The sequence below is a fragment of the Oncorhynchus nerka genome, linkage group LG5, assembly GCF_034236695.1.
Source record: "Oncorhynchus nerka isolate Pitt River linkage group LG5, Oner_Uvic_2.0, whole genome shotgun sequence".
NCBI classification, from domain to species: domain Eukaryota; kingdom Metazoa; phylum Chordata; class Actinopteri; order Salmoniformes; family Salmonidae; genus Oncorhynchus; species Oncorhynchus nerka.
The window spans coordinates 6,808,775-6,834,525 of record NC_088400.1 but is presented as its reverse complement, the minus strand read 5'-3'; the positions used below and the strand labels follow the sequence as shown (position 1 = coordinate 6,834,525).

Sequence of the window (25,751 nt, the reverse complement as noted above, 5' to 3'; positions counted from 1 at the left end):
CAAGGAGTAAATACACAATGAGTAACAATAACTTGGTTATATACACCGGGTACCAGTACTGAGTTGACATGCAGGGGTATGAGGTCATTGAGGTAGATATCACATATAGGTAGGGATAAAGTAACTAGGCAACAGGATAGATAACAAACAGTAGCAGCACAATATGTGATGAGTCAAAAGAGTTCAATGCAGATAGTCAAGGTAGCTATTTGGTTAACTGTTTAACAGTCTTATGGCTTGCGGGTAACAACTGTTGAGAAGCCTTTTTGTCAGACTCGGCACTCCAGTACTGCTTGCCATGCGGTAGTAGAGAGAACAGTCTATGACTTGGGTGGCTGGGGTCTTTGTCAATTTTTAGGGCCTTCCTCTGACACCGCCTGGTATAAAGTCCTGGATGGCAGGCAGCTTAGCCCCAGTGATGTACTGGTCCCATACGCACTACCCTCTGAAGTGCCTTGCGGTTGGAGGCCGAGCAATTGCCTTACCAGGCAGTGATGCAACCAGTCAGGATGCACTCGATGTTGCAGCTGTAGAACCTTTTGAGGATCTCAGGACCCATGCCTAATCTTTTTCGTTTCCTGAGGGGTTACATGCTTTGTCGTGCCCTCTTCACGACTGTCTTGGTCTGTTTGAACCATTCTAGTGTGTTGGTGATGTGGACACCAAGGAACTCGAAGCTCTCAACCTACTCCACTAAAGCCCCGTCGATGAGAATGGGGGCGTGCTCGGTCCTCCTTTTCCTATAGTCGCAGGGCATAGCAGGATTTCTTATAAGCTTCCGGGTTAGAGTCCCGGGACCTTGAAAGCGGAAGCTACCCTTTAGCTCAGTGTGAATGTTGCCTGTAATCCATGGCTTCTGGTTGGGGTATGTACGCACAGTCACTGTGGGGACGACTTCCTTGATGCACTTATTGATAAAGCCATTGGCTGATGTGGTTTTCTTCAATGCCATCGGAAGAATCCCGGAATTAATACACCCCTGATCACGCGTAAACACAGTTAACTTTCATAGCAGCCATGAAAGGTGCAAAGTACATAGAGATCCTTGATGAAAACCTGCTCCAGAGCGGTCGGGACCTCAGACTAGGGCGAATGTTCACCTTCCAACACAGGGCGAAGGTTCCCCTTCCAACAGGACAACAACCCTAAGCACACAGCCAAGACAATGCAGGAGTGGCTTCGGGACAAGTCTCTGAATGTCCTTGAGTGGCTTGGCCAGAGCCCAGACTTGAACACGATCAAACATCTTTGGAGAGACCTGAAAAAAAGCTGTGCAGTGACGCTCCCCATCCAACCTGACAGAGCTTGAGAGGATCTGCAGAGAGGAATGGGAGAAACTCCCCAAATACGGGTGTGCCAAGCTTGTAGCGTCATACCCAAGAAGACATGAGGTTGTATTTCCTGCCAAAGGTGCTTCAACAAAGTACTGAGTAAAGGGTCTGAATATTTACAGTATGTATATGTGTATTTGAGATGTTTCATTTTTAATACATTTGCCCCCCCAAAATTGCTTTGTCATTATGTGATATTGTGATGTCATTAAGGGATATTGTGATGTCATTATGTGATATTGTGTGTAGATTGATGAGGGAATAAAAAAAAAAAATCAATTTTAGAATCAGGCTGTAATGTAACAACATGTGGAAGAAGTCAAGGGATCTGAATACTTCCTGAACAGGGATTACCAACTGGGGTCGTTTTGACCACAAGAAGAAACTATTGGAAAAAGCTACACTCATAGCAATATATCAACTGAATACTTAACAAAACATTCTTACACATGTACAGTTGAAGTCGGAAGTTTACATACACCTAGGCCAAATACATTTAAACTCAGTTTTTCACAAATCCTGACATTTATTCCTAGCAAAAATTCCCTGTTTTAGGTCAGTTACGATCACCACTTTATTTTGTGAATTTGAAATGTCAGAATAATAGTAGAGAGAATTATTTATTTCAGCTTTTATTTATTTCATCACATTCCGACTGTGTCAGAAGTTTACATACACTCAATTAGTATAATGGTAGCATTGCCTTTAAATGGTTTAACTTGGGTCAAATGTTTCGGGTAGCCTTCCACAAGCTTCCCACAATAAGTTGGGTGGATTTTGTCCCATTCCTCCTGACAGACCTGGTGTAACTGAGTCAGGTTTGTAGGCCACCTTGCTCTCACACGCTTTTTCAGTTCTGCCCACAAATTTTCTATTGGATTGAGGTCAGGGCTTTGTGAGGGCCACTCCTTGACTTTGTTGTCCTTAAGCCATTTTGTCACAACTTTTGAAGTATGCTTGGGGTCATTGTTCATTTGGAAAACCCATTTGCGACCAAGCTTTATCTTCCTGACTGATGTCTTGAGTTGCTTTAACTTCTTAAGGATGCGCAGAATATAGTTCCCATGCAGGAACACCAACAGCGAAAATTCAGAGCGCCACCTATAGTTTTTGATAAAACTCAAACTTTCATTAAAAGACACATTCAAGGTAGTGAATTAAAGCTACACTCGTTGTGAATCTATCCACCAAGTCAGATTTGTAAAATGCTTTTCGGCGAAAGCATGAGAAGCTATTATCTGATAGCATGCACCCTCAAAATACTGCAACGTCACCTAACACGACAGATTTTGCGGTAGCCAGCGCTACACAAAAAGTACAAATAAAATATAAAACATTCATTACCTTTGACCATCTTCTTTGTTGGCACTCCTAGATGTCCCATAAACATCACTATTGGGTCTTTTTTTTCGATTAAATCGGTCCATATATAGCCTAGATATCGATCTATGAAGACTGTGTGATCAAGGAAAAAAATAGCGTTTTATAACGTAACGTCATTTTTTTTAAATTAAGAAAGTCGACGATAAACTTTCACAAAACACTTCGAAATACTTTTGTAATGCAACTTTAGGTATTAGTAAACGTTAATAAGCGATCAAATTGATCACAAGGCGATTTATATTCTATAGCTGTACGTCTGGAAATAATGTCCGGGTAAATCTCAACCAAAATATCCGGTCGGAGACCGGAAGAAAGGCACTGCCTTGCGTCAGTTTGACCAAGAAAAAAATCCTAGGCAAATGACAAGACTGTTGACATCGTGTGGAAGCTGTAGGTATTGCAACCTCGGCCCCATTTAATGTGGTTCACCTTTATCAATGGGTTGAAGTGGCGCATGGATATATTTTGTCCATTTTCAGTGATCAGATTTTCCTGCACTTTTCGATGAAACGCACGTTCTGTTATAGTCACAGCCGTGATTTAACCAGTTTTAGAAACGTCTGAGTGTTTTCTATCCACACATACTAATCATATGCATATACTATATTCCTGGCATGAGTAGAAGGGCGCTGAAATGTTGCGCGATTTTTAACAAAAAGCTGCGAAAATGCGCATGATCCTTATTAATATATCCACATAATTTTCCTACCTCATGATGCCATCTACTTTGTGAAGTGCACCAGCCCCTCGCAGCAAAGCACCCCCACAACATGATGCTGCCACCCCCGTGCTTCACGGTTGGGATGGTGTTCTTCGGGTTGCAAGCCTCCCCCTTTTTCCTCCAAACATAACGATGGTCATTATGACCAAACAGTTCTCTTTTTGTTTCATCAGACCAGAGGACATTTCTCCAAAAAGTACAATCTTTGTCCCCATGTGCAGTTGCAAACCGTAGTCTGGATTTTTATGGCGGTTTTGGAGCAGTGGCTTTGTCCATGCTGAGCGGCCTTTCAGGTTATGTCGATATAGGACTGGTTTAACTGTGGATATAGATACTTTTGTACCTGTTTCCTCCAGCATCTTCGCAAGGTCCTTTGCTGTTGTTCTGGGATTGATTTGCACTTTTTGCACCAAAGTACGTTCATCTCTAGGAGACAGAACGCGTCTCCTTCCTGAGCGGTATGACGGCTGCGTGTTCCCATGGCATTTATACTTGCGTACTATTGTTTGTGCAGATGAATGTGGTACCTTCCGGCATTTGGAAATTGCTCGCAAGAATGAACCAGACTTGTGAAGGTCTACAATTTGTTTTCTGAGGTATTGGCTGATTTCTTTTGATTTTCCCATGATGTCAAGCAAAGAGGCACTGAGTTTGAAGGTAGGCCTTGAAATACATCCACAGGTACACCTCCAATTGACTCAAATGATGTCAATGAGCCTATCAGAAGCTTCTGAAGCCATGACATAATTTCCTGGAATTTTCCAAGCTTTTTAAAGGCACAGTCAATTTAGTATATGTATACTTCTGACCCACTGGAATTTTGATACAGTGAATTATAAATTAAATAATCTGTCTGTAAACAATTGTTGGAAAAATTACTTGTGTCATGCACAAAGTAGATGTTCTAACCGACTTGCCAAACTATAGTTTGTTAACAAGCAATTTGTGGAGTGGTTGAAAACAAGTTTTAATGATTCCAACCTAAGTGTATGTAAACTTCTGACTTCAACTGTAAATTAAGTTAAGTTGCATATTCTGTCATATTAAACTATACATTTTCCCCTTAAATAATGTGCAGCTTTTTTCCAAAATACACTCCAAATACGTACTAAAAGATTATTTACTGTCATTTCATTGTCGCATGATTACATTTTCAGAACTTTGAAGTGAATAAACATTTAGTGATATTTTTGTGGTAAAAAAAATACATTTTTTTTTTATTAAACTTCATTTTAATTGACAAAAAAGTAATTGATTGATTGATTTTGAGAGACAATGACCAAAAATATGGCTAGTTTTCTCTATTTGCTTACTCCACAACCAGCACTTTCATTGCTAATAGTGAAACAATGAGAGTGGTAGGGCCTATGGAATGCTTAATAAAACGTGCCTAAATCATCAAAGTCACATCAAACCAAATGTTATAGCAACCCAAATACAATAACAAATTGCAAATACAGTACCAGTCAAAAACCCTTTCTAATTCAAGGGTTTTCCTTTATTTTACTATTTTCTACATTGTAGAATAATAATGATGACATCAACACTATGAAATAACATATTTAGAATCATGTAGTAACCAAAAAAGTGTTAAACCAATCAAAAAAGATTTAATTGTTTAGATTCTTCGAAGTAGCCACCCTTTCCCTTGATGACAGCTTTGCACACTCTTGGCATTCTCTCAACCAGCTTCCCCTGGAATGCTTTTCCAACAGTCTTCCTGGAGTTTTCACATATGCTGAACACTTGTTGGTTGCTTTTCCTTTTCACTCTGCGGTCCAACTCATCCCAAACCATCTCCATTTGGGTTTAGATTGGGTGATTGTGGAGGCCAGGTCATCTGATGCAGCACTCCATCACTCTCCTTCTTGGTCATATAGCCCTTACACAGCCTGGAGGTGTGTTGGATCATTGTCATGTTGAAAAACAAATGATAGTCCCACTAAGCGCAAACCAGATGGGATGGCGTATCGCTGCAGAATGCTGTGGTAGCCATGCTGGTTAAATGCGCCTTGAATTATAAATAAATCACTGACAGTGTCACCAGTAAAGCACATCCACTCCATCACGCCACCTCCTCCATGCTTCACGGTGGGAACCACACATGTAGAGATCACCCGTTCACCTACTGTGCATCTCACAAAGACACTGCGTTTAGAACCAAAAATCTCAAATTTGGACAAAAATCTCATTAGACCAACAGATTCCCACCGGTTCATTGCTCGTGTTCCTTGGCCTAAGCAAGTCTCTTCTTCTTATTGGTGTCCTTTAGTATTGGTTTCTTTGCTGCAATTCGACCATGAAGGCCTGATTCACACAGTCTCCTCTGAACAGTTGACGTTGAGATGTGTCTGTTACTGTTACTCTGTGAAGCATTTATTTGGGCTGCCATTTCTGAGGCTGGGAACTATAATGAACTTATCCTCTGCAGTAGAAGCCTGCATCTTTCTCTCCTGTGGCGGTCCTCATGAGAGCCAGTTTCATCATAGCGCTTGATGGTTTTTGCAACTGCACTTGAAAAAGCTTTCAAAGTTCTTGACATTTTCCCGAATTGACTGACCTTCTTGTCTTAAAGTAATGATGGACTGTCGTTTCTCTTTGCTTATTTCAGCTGTTCTTGCCATAATATGGACTTGGTCTTTTACCAAGTAGGGTTATCTTCTGTATACCACCCCTACCTTGTCACAACACAACTGATTGGCTCAAATGCATTAAGAAGGAAAAGATACCCCAAATAAACTTTTAACAAGGCAAACCTGTTAATTGAAATGCATTCCAGGTGACTACCCCATGAAGCTGGTTGAGAGAATGCCAACCGTGTGGAAAGCTGTCATCAAGGCAAAAGGTGGCTACTAAAATATATTTTGATTTGTTTAACACTTTTTTGGTTACTACATGATTCCATATGTGATATTTTATAGTTTTGATGTCTTCACTATTATTCTACAATGTAGAACATAGTAACAATAAAGAAAAACCCTGTAAGTCTGTAAGTCTGTCCAAACTTTTGACTGGTACTGTATATAATATTGAAGGATATTATAGGAATTCTGGTATATATATATATATATATATATATATATATATATATATATATATATATCTAAAGCCTTCCCCTTAGAATAACGCATTTTCTGAGAATACACACCAATACATCACTATGTCTCTTTTCAAAGGGTATGTGGCTTCTGTATCACAGTTCTACCAAGTATTCATACCAGTGACCGACTTTTATGAGCTGTTTTGACTGCATCTAAGCCTATATGGAAGGTCATTTAGATGTTGTACACAGTCATACCGAGGTACAACCACAAGCGAGTCCATAAGGTGTACCATCTCTGCAGAGGATGTCTATCTGTTCAAAATCACTGATGCAGGTCCCCCCCCCTTTAACCTCTGGTGATGTGTATTATATATCTTACTGGGATAATAAGACTGTACTCGGACAATCTACCGCCGGCTCACTTTATGGTGAGAGACATCGCTCCTATTTTTTTTTTTTTTTCAAAGATAATGAGGTGACAATGTATTCAGCCGACCTTAGAGAGGAGGGAGGGGGGGGGGAGACATTCTACAGCACTTATCCACAGTCTTTGATCAGAGATCCAGCTGTCTCTCTAGGTATCTGCGGACCGTGAAAGCTGTGCCTGTGTCCCAAATGGCAACCTATTCCCTTTATAGTGCACTACTTTTGACCAGGGGTCATACGGGCTCTAGTCTAAAGTAGTGCACTACGTAGGGAATAGGGTGCCATTGTGGAACGGCATTGTGTCTGTTCTATCGCCACTGTTGTCATGGATATCATTTAACCAGACATTTTGACTAGTTCAAACTGATTGTTTTTAGGTTAAAGAAAACAGGCCTACAATGTAAAAAAGAGTTGTGTAGCTAATTCTACTTTCCCTTTGGCTGGCTAACCCACCGACCCTTGACCTCATGTCTTGCTGTGTGTTTGATACTAGACAAAATCCCATAATCCATATTACAATCACAGTTTACCAATGTATGTTCTGGGAGTTTTAACATCGGATTTGTACATTTATAGCGGCTTTCATTATAGCGGCTTTCACTGATATCCAACATGATGTGATGCTTTATTCTGACTGATATCCAACATGATGTGATGCTTTATTCTGACTGATATCCAACATGATGTGATGCTTTATTCTGATATCCAACATGATGTGATGCTTTATTCTGACTGATATCCAACATGATGTGATGCTTTATTCTGACTGATATCCAACATGATGTGATGCTTTATTCTGACTGATATCTAACATGATGTGATGCTTTATTCTGACTGATATCCAACATGATGTGATGCTTTATTCTGACTGATATCCAACATGATGTGATGCTTTATTCTGATATCCAACATGATGTGATGCTTTATTCTGACTGATATCCAACATGATGTGATGCTTTATTCTGACTGATATCTAACATGATGTGATGCTTTATTCTGACTGATATCCAACATGATGTGATGCTTTATTCTGACTGATATCCAACATGATGTGATGCTTTATTCTGATATCTAACATGATGTGATGCTTTATTCTGATATCCAACATGATGTGATGCTTTATTCTGACTGATATCCAACATGATGTGATGCTTTATTCTGACTGATATCCAACATGATGTGATGCTTTATTCTGACTGATATCCAACATGATGTGATGCTTTATTCTGACTGATATCCAACATGATGTGATGCTTTATTCTGACTGATATCCAACATGATGTGATGCTTTATTCTGACTGATATCCAACATGATGTGATGCTTTATTCTGACTGATATCCAACATGATGTGATGATTTATTCTGACTGATATCCAACATGATGTGATGCTTTATTCTGATATCTAACATGATGTGATGCTTTATTCTGACTGATATCTAACATGATGTGATGCTTTATTCTGACTGATATCCAACATGATGTGATGCTTTATTCTGATATCTAACATGATGTGATGCTTTATTCTGACTGATATCTAACATGATGTGATGCTTTATTCTGACTGATATCCAACATGATGTGATGATTTATTCTGACTGATATCCAACATGATGTGATGTTTTATTCTGATATCCAACATGATGTGATGTTTTATTCTGATATCCAACATGATGTGATGCTTTATTCTGATATCCAACATGATGTGATGCTTTATTCTGATATCCAACATGATGTGATGCTTTATTCTGATATCCAACATGATGTGATGTTTTATTCTGACTGATATCCAACATGATGTGATGTTTTATTCTGACTGATATCCAACATGATGTGATGCTTTATTCTGACTGATATCCAACATGATGTGATGTTTTATTCTGATATCCAACATGATGTGATGCTTTATTCTGATATCCAACATGATGTGATGTTTTATTCTGACCGATATGCAATATTATTTGATGCTTTGCTAATATGTATTTTAAGGCAGCACATTACAGACAGAAAAGCACTGCTTGGCATCTAGTTCTCCTCCAGTCCTCTTCATCAGATGGGATTTTCTTCAAGTCCTTTATTCATGAATATGAAGATCTCCATCACATCACAGAGACCATGAATATAGATGGATCCCCCCCCTCCCCATCTGCTCCATGTGTTGTGATGCCAACATGACCACCACACTCTATACACCACTGTGATTTCTTATCCTTTTTCTCTCCTCCTTTCTCTTTGAGAAATAAACATGCTGTGTTTGATAGGCATTTTTTTTGACATCGGTCAACTTGACAATATGTCAATATCAAGCTGGGCGTTTTTTTTCCTTTTATGTATCATATTGACGAAAAGAGTTGAAATCTGTGGCTCTAAAATCTCAAATGTCAGTGTGAATGTGTCAGTGATTCCCATGTCTTGTAAAGGCTTTCGGGCTTAAAGCCTTTCAAACCACCTTTCAGACCACCTGTTTGTTATAGAGTAGAATTAGAGCTAAAACATATTCTACATATTAGTAATGTCTCCATTCAACAAGATAAACATATAGATTGCGTGCGTCAAGGATTTTTGGGGGTGAAGTTGGAATTAGCACTTGAAATTGGAAGCCTGTGCTAAATGACATCAGTAAAAGCTATAGAGTGTGATATCTGTTTAGGATCTCTTCCATACCGGATGTGCTAGATCCATCCAGTCCAAATTGAACTTGGCTTTGAGTTATAATTCGTATAACTCAGTAAGAGGCTCATTTAAAAACCAAAAGAACTTAGCATCCAATTTCCTAATATTTCATCACAGTACCTCAATAATTATGCAGGGTTATTAGCTGAAACTTTTGACCTTGGTTTACTTAATTCAGGTTGACGTTTCTTGCTAGCAGTAGTGGTAGACTGGGATCTTTGATTTCCCCAGTCTGCAGTGGGTCTGTATCAGTAAGTCCTCCACTGTACAACAGTGCCCTCTACTGGTGCTTTAAAATATAACACCGACATCTGGAGCGCATTTGGAGAGCACTATTCATGTCGATATTACAGAGAACCACTCAATATTACAGAGAGCTCTTGCATGTGTTTACAGACAACAACGACATCATAATAAACACCATCTTCGCAATCCAGAAACAGTTTCTTTTAAAGACAAAGCAGATAAATGGACGTCTTCCTGCCTGCGTAGAAGGGCTAGTCTGAGTGTTCAAAGGGACAGAGTACTTCAGGAGTACTTCAGGAGTGTTTTCAGCTTTCAGAGCATTTTTCATATGCAGAAATGTTGTAGAACAAACCTTTCATACATGAATGACTGTTATCGCAGGAGTGTTTTCAGCTCTCAGAGCATTTTTCATATGCAGAAATGTTGTAGAACAAACCTTCCATACATAAATGACTGTTATCGGAGACCTCTTTCAAACTAAAAAAAAGAAATAGGTGACAAGTACACAGATACTGTAGTCTAGAGGTCTACCGATTAATCCGGAATGGCCGATTAATTGGGGCCGATTTCAAGTTTTCATAACAATCGGAAGTTGGTATTTTTGGACACCGATTTGGCCGAATTTTTTAACATTTAGTTAAACATTTATTTAACTAGGCCAAGTCAGTTAAGAACACATTCTTATTTTCAATGACGGCCTAGGAACAGTGGGTAACTGCCTGACCATTAACATCAATGCCTTTCTTAAAATCAATACACAGAAGTATATATTTTTAAACCTCCATATTTAGCTAAAAGAAATCCAGTATAGCAGGCAATATTAACCAGGTGAAATGGTGTCACTTCTCTTGCGTTCATTGCACGCAGCAACAGTTTGGGCCGCCTGGCTCGTTGCGAACTAATTTGCCAGAATTTTATGTAATTATGACATAACATTGAAGGTTGTGCAGTGTAACAGGAATATTTAGACTTACGTTAGATAAAATACGGAACGGTCCCGTTTTCGAAATGATAGTTTCCGGATTCGACCATATTAATGACCTAAGGCTCGTATTTCTGTGTGTTACTATGTTATAATTTGATAGAGCAGTCTGACTGAGTGATGGTAGGCACCAGCAGGCTCATAAGCATTCATTCAAACAGCACTTTCGTGCGTTTTGACAGCAGCTCTTCGCTGCGCTTCAAGCACTGCGCTGTTTATGACTTCAAGCCTATCAACTCCCGATATTGGGCTGGTGTAACCGATGTGAAATGGCTATCTAGTTAGCGGGGTGCGAGCTAAGTAGTTGTTCCCCTTGCTCTGCATGGGTAACGCTGCTTCGAGGGTGGCTGTTGTCGTTGTGTTCCTGGTTCGAGCCCAGGTAGGAGCGAGGAGAGGGATGGAAGCTATACTGTTACACTGGCAATACTAAAGTGCCTATAAGAACATCCAATAGTCAAAGGTATATGAAATACAAATCGTATAGAGAGAAATAGTCCTATAATAACTACAACCTAAAACTTCTTACCTGGGAATATTGAAGACTCATGTTAAAAGGAACCACCAGCTTTCATATGTTCTCATGTTCTGAGCAAGGAACTGAAACGTTAGCTTTCTTACATGGCACATATTGCACTTTTACTTTCTTCTCCAACACGTTGTTTTTGCATTATTTAAACCAAATTGAACATGTTTCATTATTTATTTAAGGCTAAATTGATTTCATTGATGTATTATATTAAGTTAAAATAAGTGTTCATTCAGTATTGTTGTAATTGTCATTATTACAAATATTGGTCCTCCAATAATCGGTATCGGTATCGGTGTTGAAAAATCATAATCGGTCGACGTCAAGGAGAATTGTTTCATTTTTCATATATTCTCATTCCTATTATGGATTGATGCTATTTTTTTGTTTCAAGTAACAGCTAGGAATAACTGGTGTTATCCTGTACTAGGGTGGTTTCCATCTAAACATACACTGATTATACTAAACATTAGGAACACCTTCCTACTCTGTTGATCATATATACATAGTCACTTTAACCATACCTACATGTACATACTACCTCAATTAGCCCGGCTAACCAGTGCCCCCGCAAATTTGCTAGCCGGACTATCTACATTGTGTACCTCAACCCACCACCCGCCAAACCCTCTTTTACGCTACTGCTACTCTCTGTTTATCATATATACATAGTCACTTTAACCATACCTACATGTATATACTACCTCAATTAGCCCGACTAACCAGTGTCTGTATATAACCTCGCTACTGTTATAGCCTCTCTACTGTATATAGCCTCGCTACTGTTATAGCCTCTCTACTGTATATAGCCTCTCTAATGTATATAGCCTCGCTACTGTTATAGCCTCTCTACTGTATATAGCCTCTCTACTGTATATAGCCTCGATACTGTTATAGCCTCTCTACTGTCTATAGCCTCGCTACTGTATATAGCCTCTCTACTGTATATAGTCTCTCTACTGTATATAACCTCTCTATTGTATATAGCCCCTCTACTGTATATAGCCTCCCTACTGTATATAACCTCCCTACTGTATATAACCTCTCTACTGTATATAGCCTCTCTACTGTATATAGCCTCGCTACTGTATATAGTCTCGCTACTGTTATATAGCCTCTCTACTGTATATAGCCTCGCTACTGTTATAGCCTCTCTACTGTATATAGCCTCTCTACTGTATATAGCCCTCTACTGTTATAGCCTCTCTACTGTCTATAGCCTCTCTACTGTATATAACCTCTCTACTGTATATAGCCTCTCTACTGTATATAGCCTCTCTACTGTATATAACCTCTCTACTGTATATAACCCTCTACTGTATATAGCCTCCCTACTGTATATAACCCCCTACTGTATATAACCTCCCTACTGTATATAGCCTCCCTACTGTATATAGCCTCGCTACTGTATATAACCTCGCTACTGTATATATAGCCTCTACTGTATATAGCCCTCTACTGTATATAGCCCCTCTACTGTATATAGCCTCTACTGTATATAGCCTCTCTACTGTATATAGCCTCTCTACTGTATATAGCCTCTCTACTGTATATAGCCTCCCTACTGTATATAGCCTCTACTGTATATAGCCTCTACTGTATATAGCCTCTACTGTATATAGCCTCTCTACTGTATATAGCCTCCCTACTGTATATAGTCTCTACTGTATATAGCCTCTCTACTGTATATAGCCTCCCTACTGTATATATCCTCTACTGTATATAGCCTCTCTACTGTATATAGCCTCCCTACTGTATATAGCCTCTACTGTATATAGCCTCTACTGTATATAGCCTCTACTGTATATAGCCTCCCTACTGTATATAGCCTCCCTACTGTATATAGCCTCTACTGTATATAGCCCCTCTACTGTATATAGCCTCCCTACTGTATATATCCCTAGCCTCTACTGTATATAGCCTCTACTGTATATAGCCTCCCTACTGTATATAGCCTCCCTACTGTATATAGTCTCTACTGTATATAGCCTCTACTGTATATAGTCTCCTACTGTATATAGCCTCTCTACTGTATATAGCCTCCTACTGTATATAGCCTCTACTGTATATAGCCTCTACTGTATATAGTTTCGCTACTGTTATATAGCCTCTCTACTGTATATAGCCCCTCTACTGTATATAGCCCCTCTACTGTATATAGCCTCTACTGTATATAGCCTCTACTGTATATAGCCCCTCTACTGTATATAGCCTCCCTACTGTATATAACCTCCCTACTGTATATAACCTCTCGACTGTATATAGCCTCTCTACTGTATATAGCCTCCCTACTGTATATAACCTCCCTACTGTATATAACCTCTCTACTGTATATAGCCTCGCTACTGTATATAGTCTCGCTACTGTTATATAGCCTCTCTACTGTATATAGCCCCTCTACTGTATATAGCCCCTGTACTGTATATAGCCTCTCTACTGTATATAGTCTCGCTACTGTTATATAGCCTCTCTACTGTATATAGCCCCTCTACTGTATATAGCCCCTCTACTGTATATAGCCTCTCTACTGTATATAGCCTCTCTACTGTATATAGCCTCTACTGTATATAGCCTCTACTGTATATAGCCTCTCTACTGTATATAGCCTCTCTACTGTATATAGCCTCTCTACTGTATATAGCCTCCCTACTGTATATAGCCTCTACTGTATATAGCCTCTACTGTATATAGCCTCTACTGTATATAGCCTCTCTACTGTATATAGCCTCCCTACTGTATATAGCCTCTACTGTATATACTGTATATATAGCCTCCCTACTGTATATAGCCTCCTCTACTGTATATAGCCTCTCTACTGTATATAGCCTCTCTACTGTATATAGCCTCTCTACTGTATATAGCCTCTACTGTATATAGCCTCTCTACTGTATATAGCCTCTCTACTGTATATAGCCTCTCTACTGTATATAGCCTCTCTACTGTATATAGCCTCTACTGTATATAGCCTCTACTGTATATAGCCTCTACTGTATATAGCCTCTACTGTATATAGCCTCTCTACTGTATATAGCCTCCACTGTATATAGCCTCTCTACTGTATATAGCCTCCCTACTGTATATAGCCTCTACTGTATATAGCCTCTACTGTATATAGCCTCCCTACTGTATATAGCCTCCCTACTGTATATAGCCTCTACTGTATATAGCCTCCCTACTGTATATAGCCTCTACTGTATATAGCCTCCCTACTGTATATAGCCTCTACTGTATATAGCCTCTACTGTATATAGCCTCTCTACTGTATATAGCCTCCCTACTGTATATAGCCTCTACTGTATATAGCCTCCCTACTGTATATAGCCTCTACTGTATATAGCCTCCCTACTGTATATAGCCTCTACTGTATATAGCCTCTACTGTATATAGCCTCTCTACTGTATATAGCCTCCACTGTATATAGCCTCTCTACTGTATATAGCATCCCTACTGTATATAGCCTCTACTGTATATAGCCTCCCTACTGTATATAGCCTCTACTGTATATAGCCTCTACTGTATATAGCCTCCCTACTGTATATAGCCTCTCTACTGTATATAGCCTCCTACTGTATATAGCCTCCCTACTGTATATAGCCTCTCTACTGTATATAGCCTCTCTACTGTATATAGCCTCTCTACTGTATATAGCCTCTCTACTGTATATAGCCTCTCTACTGTATATAGCCTCTCTACTGTATATAGCCTCCTACTGTATATAGCCTCTCTACTGTATATAGCCTCTCTACTGTATATAGCCTCCTCTACTGTATATAGCCTCTCTACTGTATATAGCCTCCCTACTGTATATAGCCTCTACTGTATATAGCCTCCCTACTGTATATAGCCTCCACTGTATATAGCCTCTCTACTGTATATAGCCTCCCTACTGTATATAGCCTCTACTGTATATAGCCTCTACTGTATATAGCCTCCCTACTGTATATAGCCTCCCTACTGTATATAGCCTCTCTACTGTATATAGCCTCTCTACTGTATATAGCCTATCTACTGTATATAGCCTCTCTACTGTATATAGCCTATCTACTGTATATAGCCTCTCTACTGTATATAGCCTCTCTACTGTATATAGCCTCTACTGTATATAGCCTCTACTGTATATAGCCTCTCTACTGTATATAGCCTCTCTACTGTATATAGCCTCTACTGTATATAGCCTATCTACTGTATATAGCCTCTCTACTGTATATAGCCTCTCTACTGTATATAGCCTCCTACTGTATATAGCCTCTCTACTGTATATAGCCTCTCTACTGTATATAGCCTCCCTACTGTATATAGCCTCTCTACTGTATATAGCCTCCCTACTGTATATAGCCTCTCTACTGTATATAGCCTCCCTACTGTATATAGCCTCTCTACTGTATATAGCCTCTACTGTATTTAACCTCTCTACTGTATATAACCTCTACTGTATATAACCTCTACTGTATATAGCCTCTACTGTATATAGCCTCCCTACTGTATATAGCCTCTCTACTGTATATAGCCTCTACTGTATATAACCTCTACTGTATATAGCCTCTACTGTATATAACCTCTACTGTATATAACCTCTACTGTATATAGCCTCTACTGTATATAGCCTCCCTACTGTATATAGCCTCTCTACTGTATATAGCCTCTCTACTGTATATAGCCTCTCTACTGTATATAGCCTCCCTACTGTATATAGCCTCCCTACTGTATATAGCCTATCTACTGTATATAACCTCTACTGTATATAGCCTCTCTACTGTATATAGCCTCTCTACTGTATATAGCCTCTCTACTGTATATAGCCTCCCTACTGTATATAGCCTCCCTACTGTATATAGCCTCTCTACTGTATATAGCCTCTCTACTGTATATAGCCTCTGTACTGTATATAGCCTCTACTGTATATAGCCTCCCTACTGTATATAGCCTCTATACTGTATATATAGCCTCTACTGTATATAGCCTCTCTACTGTATATAGCCTCTACTGTATATAGCCTCTCTACTGTATATAGCCTCTCTACTGTATATAGCCTCTCTGTATATAACCTTCTACTGTATATAGCCTCTCTACTGTATATAGCCTCTCTACTGTATATAGCCTCTACTGTATATAGCCTCCCTACTGTATATAGCCTCCCTACTGTATATAGCCTCTCTACTGTATATAGCCTCCCTACTGTATATAGCCTCCTACTGTATATAGCCTCTCTACTGTATATAGCCTCTCTACTGTATATAGCCTCCCTACTGTATATAGCCTCCCTACTGTATATAGCCTCTCTACTGTATATAGCCTCTCTACTGTATATAGCCTCTCTACTGTATATAGCCTCTCTACTGTATATAGCCTCCCTACTGTATATAGCCTATCTACTGTATATAACCTCTACTGTATATAGCCTCTCTACTGTATATAGCCTCCCTACTGTATATAGCCTCTCTACTGTGTATAGCCTCTCTACTGTATATAGCCTCTCTACTGTATATAGCCTCTCTACTGTATATAGCCTATCTACTGTATATAGCCTCCCTACTGTATATAGCCTCCCTACTGTATATAGCCTCTCTGCTGTATATAGCCTCCCTACTGTATATAGCCTCCCTACTGTATATAGCCTCCTACTGTATATAGCCTCTCTACTGTATATAGCCTCCCTACTGTATATAGCCTCCCTACTGTATATAGCCTCTCTACTGTATATAGCCTCTCTACTGTATATAGCCTCTCTACTGTATATAGCCTCTCTACTGTATATAGCCTCTACTGTATATAGCCTCTCTACTGTATATAGCCTCCCTACTGTATATAGCCTCTACTGTATATAGCCTCTACTGTATATAGCCTCTACTGTATATAGCCTCTCTACTGTATATAGCCTCCCTACTGTATATAGCCTCTACTGTATATAGCCTCTCTACTGTATATAGCCTCCCTACTGTATATATCCTCTACTGTATATAGCCTCTCTACTGTATATAGCCTCCCTACTGTATATAGCCTCTACTGTATATAGCCTCTACTGTATATAGCCTCCCTACTGGCTACTATAGCCTCCCTACTGTATATAGCCTCTCTACTGTAAATAGCCTCTACTGTATAAGCCTCTCTACTGTATATAGCCTCCCTACTGTATATAGCCTCTCTACTGTATATAGCCTCCCTACTGTATATAGCCTCTACTGTATATAGCCTCCTACTGTATATAGCCTCTACTGTATATAGCCTCTACTGTATATAGCCTCCTACTGTATATAGCCTCCTACTGTATATAGCCTCTCTACTGTATATAGCCTCCCTACTGTATATAGCCTCTCTACTGTATATAGCCTCTACTGTATATAGCCTCCTACTGTATATAGCCTCCCTACTGTATATAGCCTCTACTGTATATAGCCTCTACTGTATACTGTATATAGCCTCTACTGTATATAGCCTCTCTACTGTATATAGCCTCTCTACTGTATATAGCCTCTCTACTGTATATAGCCTCCCTACTGTATATAGCCTCTCTACTGTATATAACCTCTCTACTGTATATAGCCTCTCTACTGTATATAGCCTCCTACTGTATATAGCCTCTCTACTGTATATAGCCTCCCTACTGTATATAGCCTCTCTACTGTATATAGCCTCTCTACTGTATATAGCCTCTACTGTATATAGCCTCTCTACTGTATATAGCCTCCCTACTGTATATAGCCTCTACTGTATATAGCCTCTACTGTATATAGCCTCTACTGTATATAGCCTCTCTACTGTATATAGCCTCTCTACTGTATATAGCCTCCTCTACTGTATATAGCCTCTACTGTATATAGCCTCTCTACTGTATATAGCCTCTACTGTATATAGCCTCCCTACTGTATATAGCCTCCCTACTGTATATAGCCTCCCTACTGTATATAGCCTCTCTACTGTATATAGCCTCTATACTGTATATAGCCTGTACTGTATATAGCCTCTCTACTGTATATAGCCTCTCTACTGTATATAGCCTCTCTACTGTATATAGCCTCTACTGTATATAGCCTCCTACTGTATATAGCCTCCTACTGTATATAGCCTCTACTGTATATAGCCTCCCTACTGTATATAGCCTCTCTACTGTATATAGCCTCTCTACTGTATATAGCCTCCTACTGTATATAGCCTCCCTACTGTATATAGCCTCTACTGTATATAGCCTCTCTACTGTATATAGCCTCTACTGTATATAGCCTCCCTACTGTATATAGCCTCCCTACTGTATATAGCCTCTACTGTATATAGCCTCTACTGTATATAGCCTCCTACTGTATATAGCCTCCTACTGTATATAGCCTCTACTGTATATAGCCTCTACTGTATATAGCCTCCTACTGTATATAGCCTCTACTGTATATAGCCTCCTACTGTATATAGCCTCCTACTGTATATAGCCTCTACTGTATATAGCCTCCCTACTGTATATAGCCTCCCTACTGTATATAGCCTCCCTACTGGCTCTGGATAACTGTATAGCCTCTACTGTAAATAGCCTCTACTGTATATAGCCTCTACTGTATATAGCCTCTACTGTATATAGCCTCTACTGTATATAGCCTCTCTACTGTATATAGCCTCTACTGTATATAGCCTCTCTACTGTATATAGCCTCTACTGTATATAGCCTCCTACTGTATATAGCCTCCACTGTATATAGCCTCTCTACTGTATATAGCCTCCCTACTGTATATAGCCTCTACTGTATATAGCCTCTACTGTATATAGCCTCCCTACTGTATATAGCCTCCCTACTGTATATAGCCTCTACTGTATATAGCCTCCCTACTGTATATAGCCTATCTACTGTATATAGCCTCTCTACTGTATATAGCCTATCTACTGTATATAGCCTCTCTACTGTATATAGCCTCTCTACTGTATATAGCCTCTCTACTGTATATAGCCTCTCTACTGTATATAGCCTCTCTACTGTATATAGCCTCTCTACTGTATATAGCCTCTACTGTATATAGCCTATCTACTGTATATAGCCTCTCTACTGTATATAGCCTCTCTACTGTATATAGCCTCCACTGTATATAGCCTATCTACTGTATATAGCCTCTCTACTGTATATAGCCTCTCTACTGTATATAGCCTCTCTACTGTATATAGCCTCCACTGTATATAGCCTCTCTACTGTATATAGCCTCCCTACTGTATATAGCCTCTACTGTATATAGCCTCCTACTGTATATAGCCTCCCTACTGTATATAGCCTCCCTACTGTATATAGCCTCTACTGTATATAGCCTCCCTACTGTATATAGCCTCTCTACTGTATATAGCCTCTCTACTGTATATAGCCTCTCTACTGTATATAGCCTCTACTGTATATAGCCTCCCTACTGTATATAGCCTCTCTACTGTATATAGCCTCTACTGTATATAGCCTCCCTACTGTATATAGCCTCTCTACTGTATATAGCCTCTCTACTGTATATAGCCTCCCTACTGTATATAGCCTCTCTACTGTATATAGCCTCTCTACTGTATATAGCCTCTACTGTATATAGCCTCCTCTACTGTATATAGCCTCTCTACTGTATATAGCCTCTACTGTATAGCCTCCCTACTGTATATAGCCTCTCTACTGTATATAGCCTCCCTACTGTATATAGCCTCCCTACTGTATATAGCCTCCTACTGTATATAGCCTCCTACTGTATATAGCCTCCTACTGTATATAGCCTCCCTACTGTATATAGCCTCCCTACTGTATATAGCCTCCTACTGTATATAGCCTCTCTACTGTATATAGCCTCTCTACTGTATATAGCCTCTACTGTATATAGCCTCTCTACTGTATATAGCCTCTCTACTGTATATAGCCTCTCTACTGTATATAGCCTCTCTACTGTATATAGCCTCTCTACTGTATATAGCCTCTCTACTGTATATAGCCTCCCTACTGTATATAGCCTCCTACTGTATATAGCCTCCTACTGTATATAGCCTCCCTACTGTATATAGCCTCCCTACTGTATATAGCCTCCCTACTGTATATAGCCTCCTACTGTATATAGCCTCCTCTACTGTATATAGCCTCTCTACTGTATATAGCCTCCCTACTGTATATAGCCTCCTACTGTATATAGCCTCTACTGTATATAGCCTCCCTACTGTATATAGCCTCTCTACTGTATATAGCCTCCCTACTGTATATAGCCTCCCTACTGTATATAGCCTCCTACTGTATATAGCCTCCCTACTGTATATAGCCTCTCTACTGTATGTATATAGCCTCCCTACTGTATATAGCCTCCCTACTGTATATAGCCTCCCTACTGTATATAGCCTCCTACTGTATATAGCCTCCTACTGTATATAGCCTCCCTACTGTATATAGCCTCCCTACTGTATATAGCCTCTACTGTATATAGCCTCTACTGTATATAGCCTCTCTACTGTATATAGCCTCCCTACTGTATATAGCCTCCCTACTGTATATAGCCTCCCTACTGTATATAGCCTTGCTACTGTTATTTCCACTGTCTTTTTACTGTTGTTTTTTTATTTCCTTACTTATCTATTGTACACCTAATATCTATGTTTTACTTACAAATTGCACTGTTGGTTAGGGCGCACGTGACAAATGAACTTAATAATAATGAGTTTTCAAAGTGGAAATTACAAACTTCAAAATCTTTTTTTAAAGCTTTTTTTTAAGCATCAAATACACATTCTCCTGCACCAGGGTGATCAAATTAAGGTCCTACATTTCCTGCGTAGAAGGAACATTCTCCTGCACCAGGGTGATCAAATTAAGGTCTTACATTTCCTGCGTAGAAGGAACATTCTCCTGCACCAGGGTGATCAAATTAAGGTCCTACATTTCCCCCAGAAAAAATAATTTGCCCTTTAAATTGGTTTCCTTGTCAAAAGTATCTGACGTACAACTGAAAGACAATCACCTGAAGGGAGGTGCTTGGGCCCAATTTACACTTACACTTTTTTTCCAAACACAAAAGAGGAACAAAATGTACTACTTTAAACTGCTGTCACAGACGCCATAATGACACAGATACGACGTTTGATACCTTCCCTGGGAAACATGGTTCCTACCTTGTCCCATAAGCGTAGTTTACATCTTGCGCTATCATGTGGGTTTGCCTGATCTGATCAATATGATCCAATCACTATTTGGTCAAGGATTGTCACCTCTAGACATGGTATTAAAAGGTGTCTCTTGTCCATTCAGTATCCGCTTTGTGACCAGATTTCCTTGTTTGCTAATTATTTAACAGATACATTTTTCTAAATAATACTTATTTATTCTTTTTTTTTTAGACATTGAAGCCATAAATGTCAATGGTGTCACCTGTCAATGATTTTGATAATTCTGATTTAAATGGTTTCACCGTCTTAGATCCGTCTTCACATGTGGTCAGGAAGATGTGTCTGTTAATCGTTTACACCTGTCTAAAAATGTGGTCACAATCAGAATATTGACAAAAAAATCATGAGAAAGGAGTCTTGTAAACACCAGGTATGAACGGGGCTAAAAAATAGCAGAAACTCTTATCCAGGGCAACATACAGACACAAAAGAGGACAATGAAGTCGTTTTATTTCTAGATCTGTACGCAGTGTAAAAAATCAGGATAAAAATCTACATTTGGCCTCAGAGCATGTCAATATATTTGTAATATTCCTGAATGATCCTCAGTGTCAACAGAATGAAGTCCTGTTGTTACAGATGAACTCAACAGGCCTTGTTGTGAACGAGTCTGTACACATGGTGATAACATAGTAACTCAAAGCTTCAGTAATGTTCTCAATGTCATACAGGGCCGGATTCCCAGACACAGATAAAAGCCGAGGTCTAGTCCTGAAACAAAAACAAATATGATTCATGGAGATTCTCCATTGAAAGTGTATCTTAGTACAAGACTAGACTTAATCTGTGTCTGGGAAACCAGCCCACGGTATATTTATAAGCCAGTAGCAAACATGAAGGGCATATTGTTTAATTACAATGTAATGTTAACTAGAATGCCAAAATAATAAAACCAACATCTGGAGATGACAATAATGGTTTAGGAATGATGTGAGGTTATAAAGATGACTGCAATTTAGACAAACTTGTAAACAATCTTTACAGTAATGCGAAATATCAATATGATATATTTATATAATTCACGATTGTGTAAACTTAATTTTTAAAACATGGTACAAAACATTTTGTGAGACGGGCTAATGACTTTGGTGTAATTCATCTAAAAGCTTCCAAGAGAAAAAAAGAAGAGAAAAAACATTTAGTAAAATGTCCTTTAGATTTCTTTCCTTTCTAAAAAAACGATATCTATTATGAGTAACTTCCTCAAATTGGTCTGACGAAGCATCCCGGTGTTGTACTCAACAAACTCATCATCTTCAGTATTATTCACAGTGGTCTTTCTTAAAAAACTGTTTGTCCAAGAGTAGAAATCATTGGTACAGAGCACCTTCACCCAGATAGGAAATGAACCAGTTAACAACAGAGAGGTATTCATTTCCAGTTGGCTAAAAGAGAGATATATATTTTAGTATATGAATCAAAAAAATATTCATATGTGATGAGACAAATATAGAATGCTACTGTATAAATGTAAAAGTATCAATTCAACCTCTAAGGTCCATGTCTGTGCACCTGTCGAATATCTAATTAGCATAATACAAAAACCTCCAATCAAAATCGCTCAGTTTAAGCTAGGGATATCTGTTTTTTGTGTGTTTTTGTTGCATTGCATGTATCTCAATCCACCATATCCTCCTATTTCGACAGAGCTAGACTGATGCTTGTCAGACCATGAGACCCCGACCCCCAAAACAAAACAAAAAAACAATTCGTTTTTTCTTCACAAAATCTCATGCAACGTCCAAACTATTATGACCCCTCTATGTAAGGATGAGACTCTCACACACATGATGGTGTTCTTCATTTGGCTCTACAAACCCGCGCAAGTTTCTTAGGACTTCTCTGAACTCGGTACAGCCGATCTGCCAACTGCTGTCTGTAGCGTTCGAACAGTTTGGGCTACACACTAATATGACCCATCTGTGTAAAGGTGAGACTCTCATTACCAGGTAAATGTCTCGCAAGACTCGTCTGAAAGTCCCCCAGTATCAGTAGAATAAAATGTATGGAAGTATACTAGATATATACTATATATATATATATATACTAGATATATACTAGTATACTAGTGTATATAGAGACTGTTCAGTGCCAAAAATAAGGGGTTAAATGCAAGTCCCCCCTCAAAAAAATAACAAATGTTTCCTGGTCTTTCTTATACCTCTAAGATATAGGAAAGACACTTCAGAACAAACTTCCTTTAGATTTTTTTTTTTTGGGGGGGGGACTATCTCTTGTTCTATGTAGTGAATCTGTTTTTCAATGTTTGTTTTGGCTAATAGCAGTAAGGCCAAATAAAAAATGTTAATCCATTTTTTTTATCATTTTTTGATACTTCAAGGGGTCTCAACACTTAAAATCAAATAGCTACAACAACAAAAGGAGGGAGTTAAATAAATGTAAAAAATAAAAAAAAATCCTGATCTTTCTTATATCTCTCAGATACAGGACAGACACTTCAAAACAAACTTCCTTTAGATGTTGTTTTGGGACTATCCTGTCTGTTGTTCCATGTGGTGAATCTGTTATTCAATGCGTTTGTATTGGTTAACAGCAGGCCAAATGGGTCGTAAAATCCCCCTCCCCTGGCTTAGACAGGGTTTCCACTCTTATGGGTTAAATGTCATTTCTTTCTTTGTATCATATAGAAAACATTATTTTCTGACAGACCATATCAGAGTTTCCTACTTTTTGAACCACTACTATGCAGATTGTTGATCCGTAGAAATGGTAAAGTACATTCTCATAATCAAAGAGAAAATCCTTGGACAATGAAAATCACTGTTGATAGAAGCAATGGTTTGTGAGGAATGCAATATAGGTTTGCCTTTACAGTAGAAAAAAAAACATATTCTTAGCGACATCAGTGGTGACATCATATCCGGTTTCCTGTGTGTCGTTCCAGGGCGTTGTAGGGAGTTGTAGTCCTCAAGGTATTCTCACAACTACAACACAGGCTCCGGCCCTTCCGATGTTGAGATTGACCTCCTATTGGATACATACAGTACAGGGTGATTAAAGGTCATACAGTCTGTCTTAAAAAATAGATTTTTAACAGTAAGGAATTGTACCAGGCTGATTCAAGTTACCTCAGTCCATTCATTGTTCTGTGCATCATAGGACTCAACAGTGTTCAGGTAGGACGTTCCATCGTATCCTCCGACAGCATATAGCCTGTCTCCTAGCAGACAGATACCTACAGCGTCCCTGGGGACACTCAGAGAGGACACCGTGGTCCATGTGTCTGTTTTGGGATCATACCTGCAGTGACATAGAAGGGTAATGGGAAATACCTGTAGAAGTATAGGTGAGCCCTGGGATATTTAAGAGAAACAGAGCAAAGAGTACAACTTGTATATGGATGAATTCAACAATATCTTGTGATTTATTAAACCATTATTATTGTTTTTCTTCTTCTTCTTCTTCAATTTAATTGTTTTGACTTGATGGTATTCTGGGTATCAGATACAGGTTGATTTTTACAGAACAGCCAGCAGAGGGTAGCAGAAGCCAGATAATCACACTGCTAAAACCAACTCTCATGGAAAGAATGACGTGTCTTGGGTTTGCCCTGTACATGCAGACAGACAGAGACAATGGCCATGTTAGAGAGCATAGAAAAATGTGATGCATTGTGTGTAAATTGTGACTTGACGGACTGACTGATCTACAAATACTAATGAGTAGTTATTTATGACGCAATGTTTTTTTGTTGTTGTAGATCAGTCTGTCGGCAGTCGCCTGCACCGTCAGCCGCAATTACAAACAAACCCAATGGGCGCGTTGCAGCCGACGTTAAAGGCGTGTAGAGACAGACTAGTACCAAAACCCCCTTGCATCAAAATGAACTACTCAGTCTTATATCACCCATGATACGTCACATTTTTAATGCTCTCGAACACGGCCAAAGTCTCAGAAAGCACCACAACCTAAAATGTCTCTGTGTTTCCATATGTATAGCTATACTTCATCGTCATAAAATTCACCAGTCTATAACAAGACAGTTGGAAAAAACTATGTAGACTTTTCTTTGTTGTTGCTCTAGTACAGTACTGACATAGGCTCCATTCTGCCCTCCTCCCCAAAGTGTTCCCTTTCTGCAGTGGATTTCAAAGCATTGGATTGGTGTAGTGCCTTGGCTAGAGGGAGTTTCCACCATTGTTGAATGCATTTTCAGGAAGTGTGCAAGTCCCAAGAATCGAAACGCAGCCATACTGTAGAGTAAAACTATGTTTGTTGACCTCTCTACACAGTCTGCTGTTGACCTCTCTACACAGTC

General features: G+C 39.2%; 1 protein-coding gene across 4 annotated transcripts in view; it reads right to left on the bottom strand.

Moving 5' to 3' along the window:
* Positions 1-21,905: 21,905 nt before the first annotated feature.
* Positions 21,906-25,751, bottom strand: part of LOC115127145 (kelch-like protein 4) — a 95,090-nt gene continuing 91,244 nt past the window's right edge. For all 4 annotated transcript variants that reach the window (XM_065018302.1, XM_065018303.1, XM_065018301.1 and 1 more), the window contains 2 exons: positions 24,562-24,733; positions 21,906-24,460 (listed from right to left, as the gene is read on the bottom strand). In XM_065018302.1, the coding sequence (XP_064874374.1) occupies positions 24,401-24,460; positions 24,562-24,733 (232 nt within the window). In that variant the 3' untranslated portion in view covers positions 21,906-24,400. The remainder of the gene's footprint in view (positions 24,461-24,561; positions 24,734-25,751) is intronic.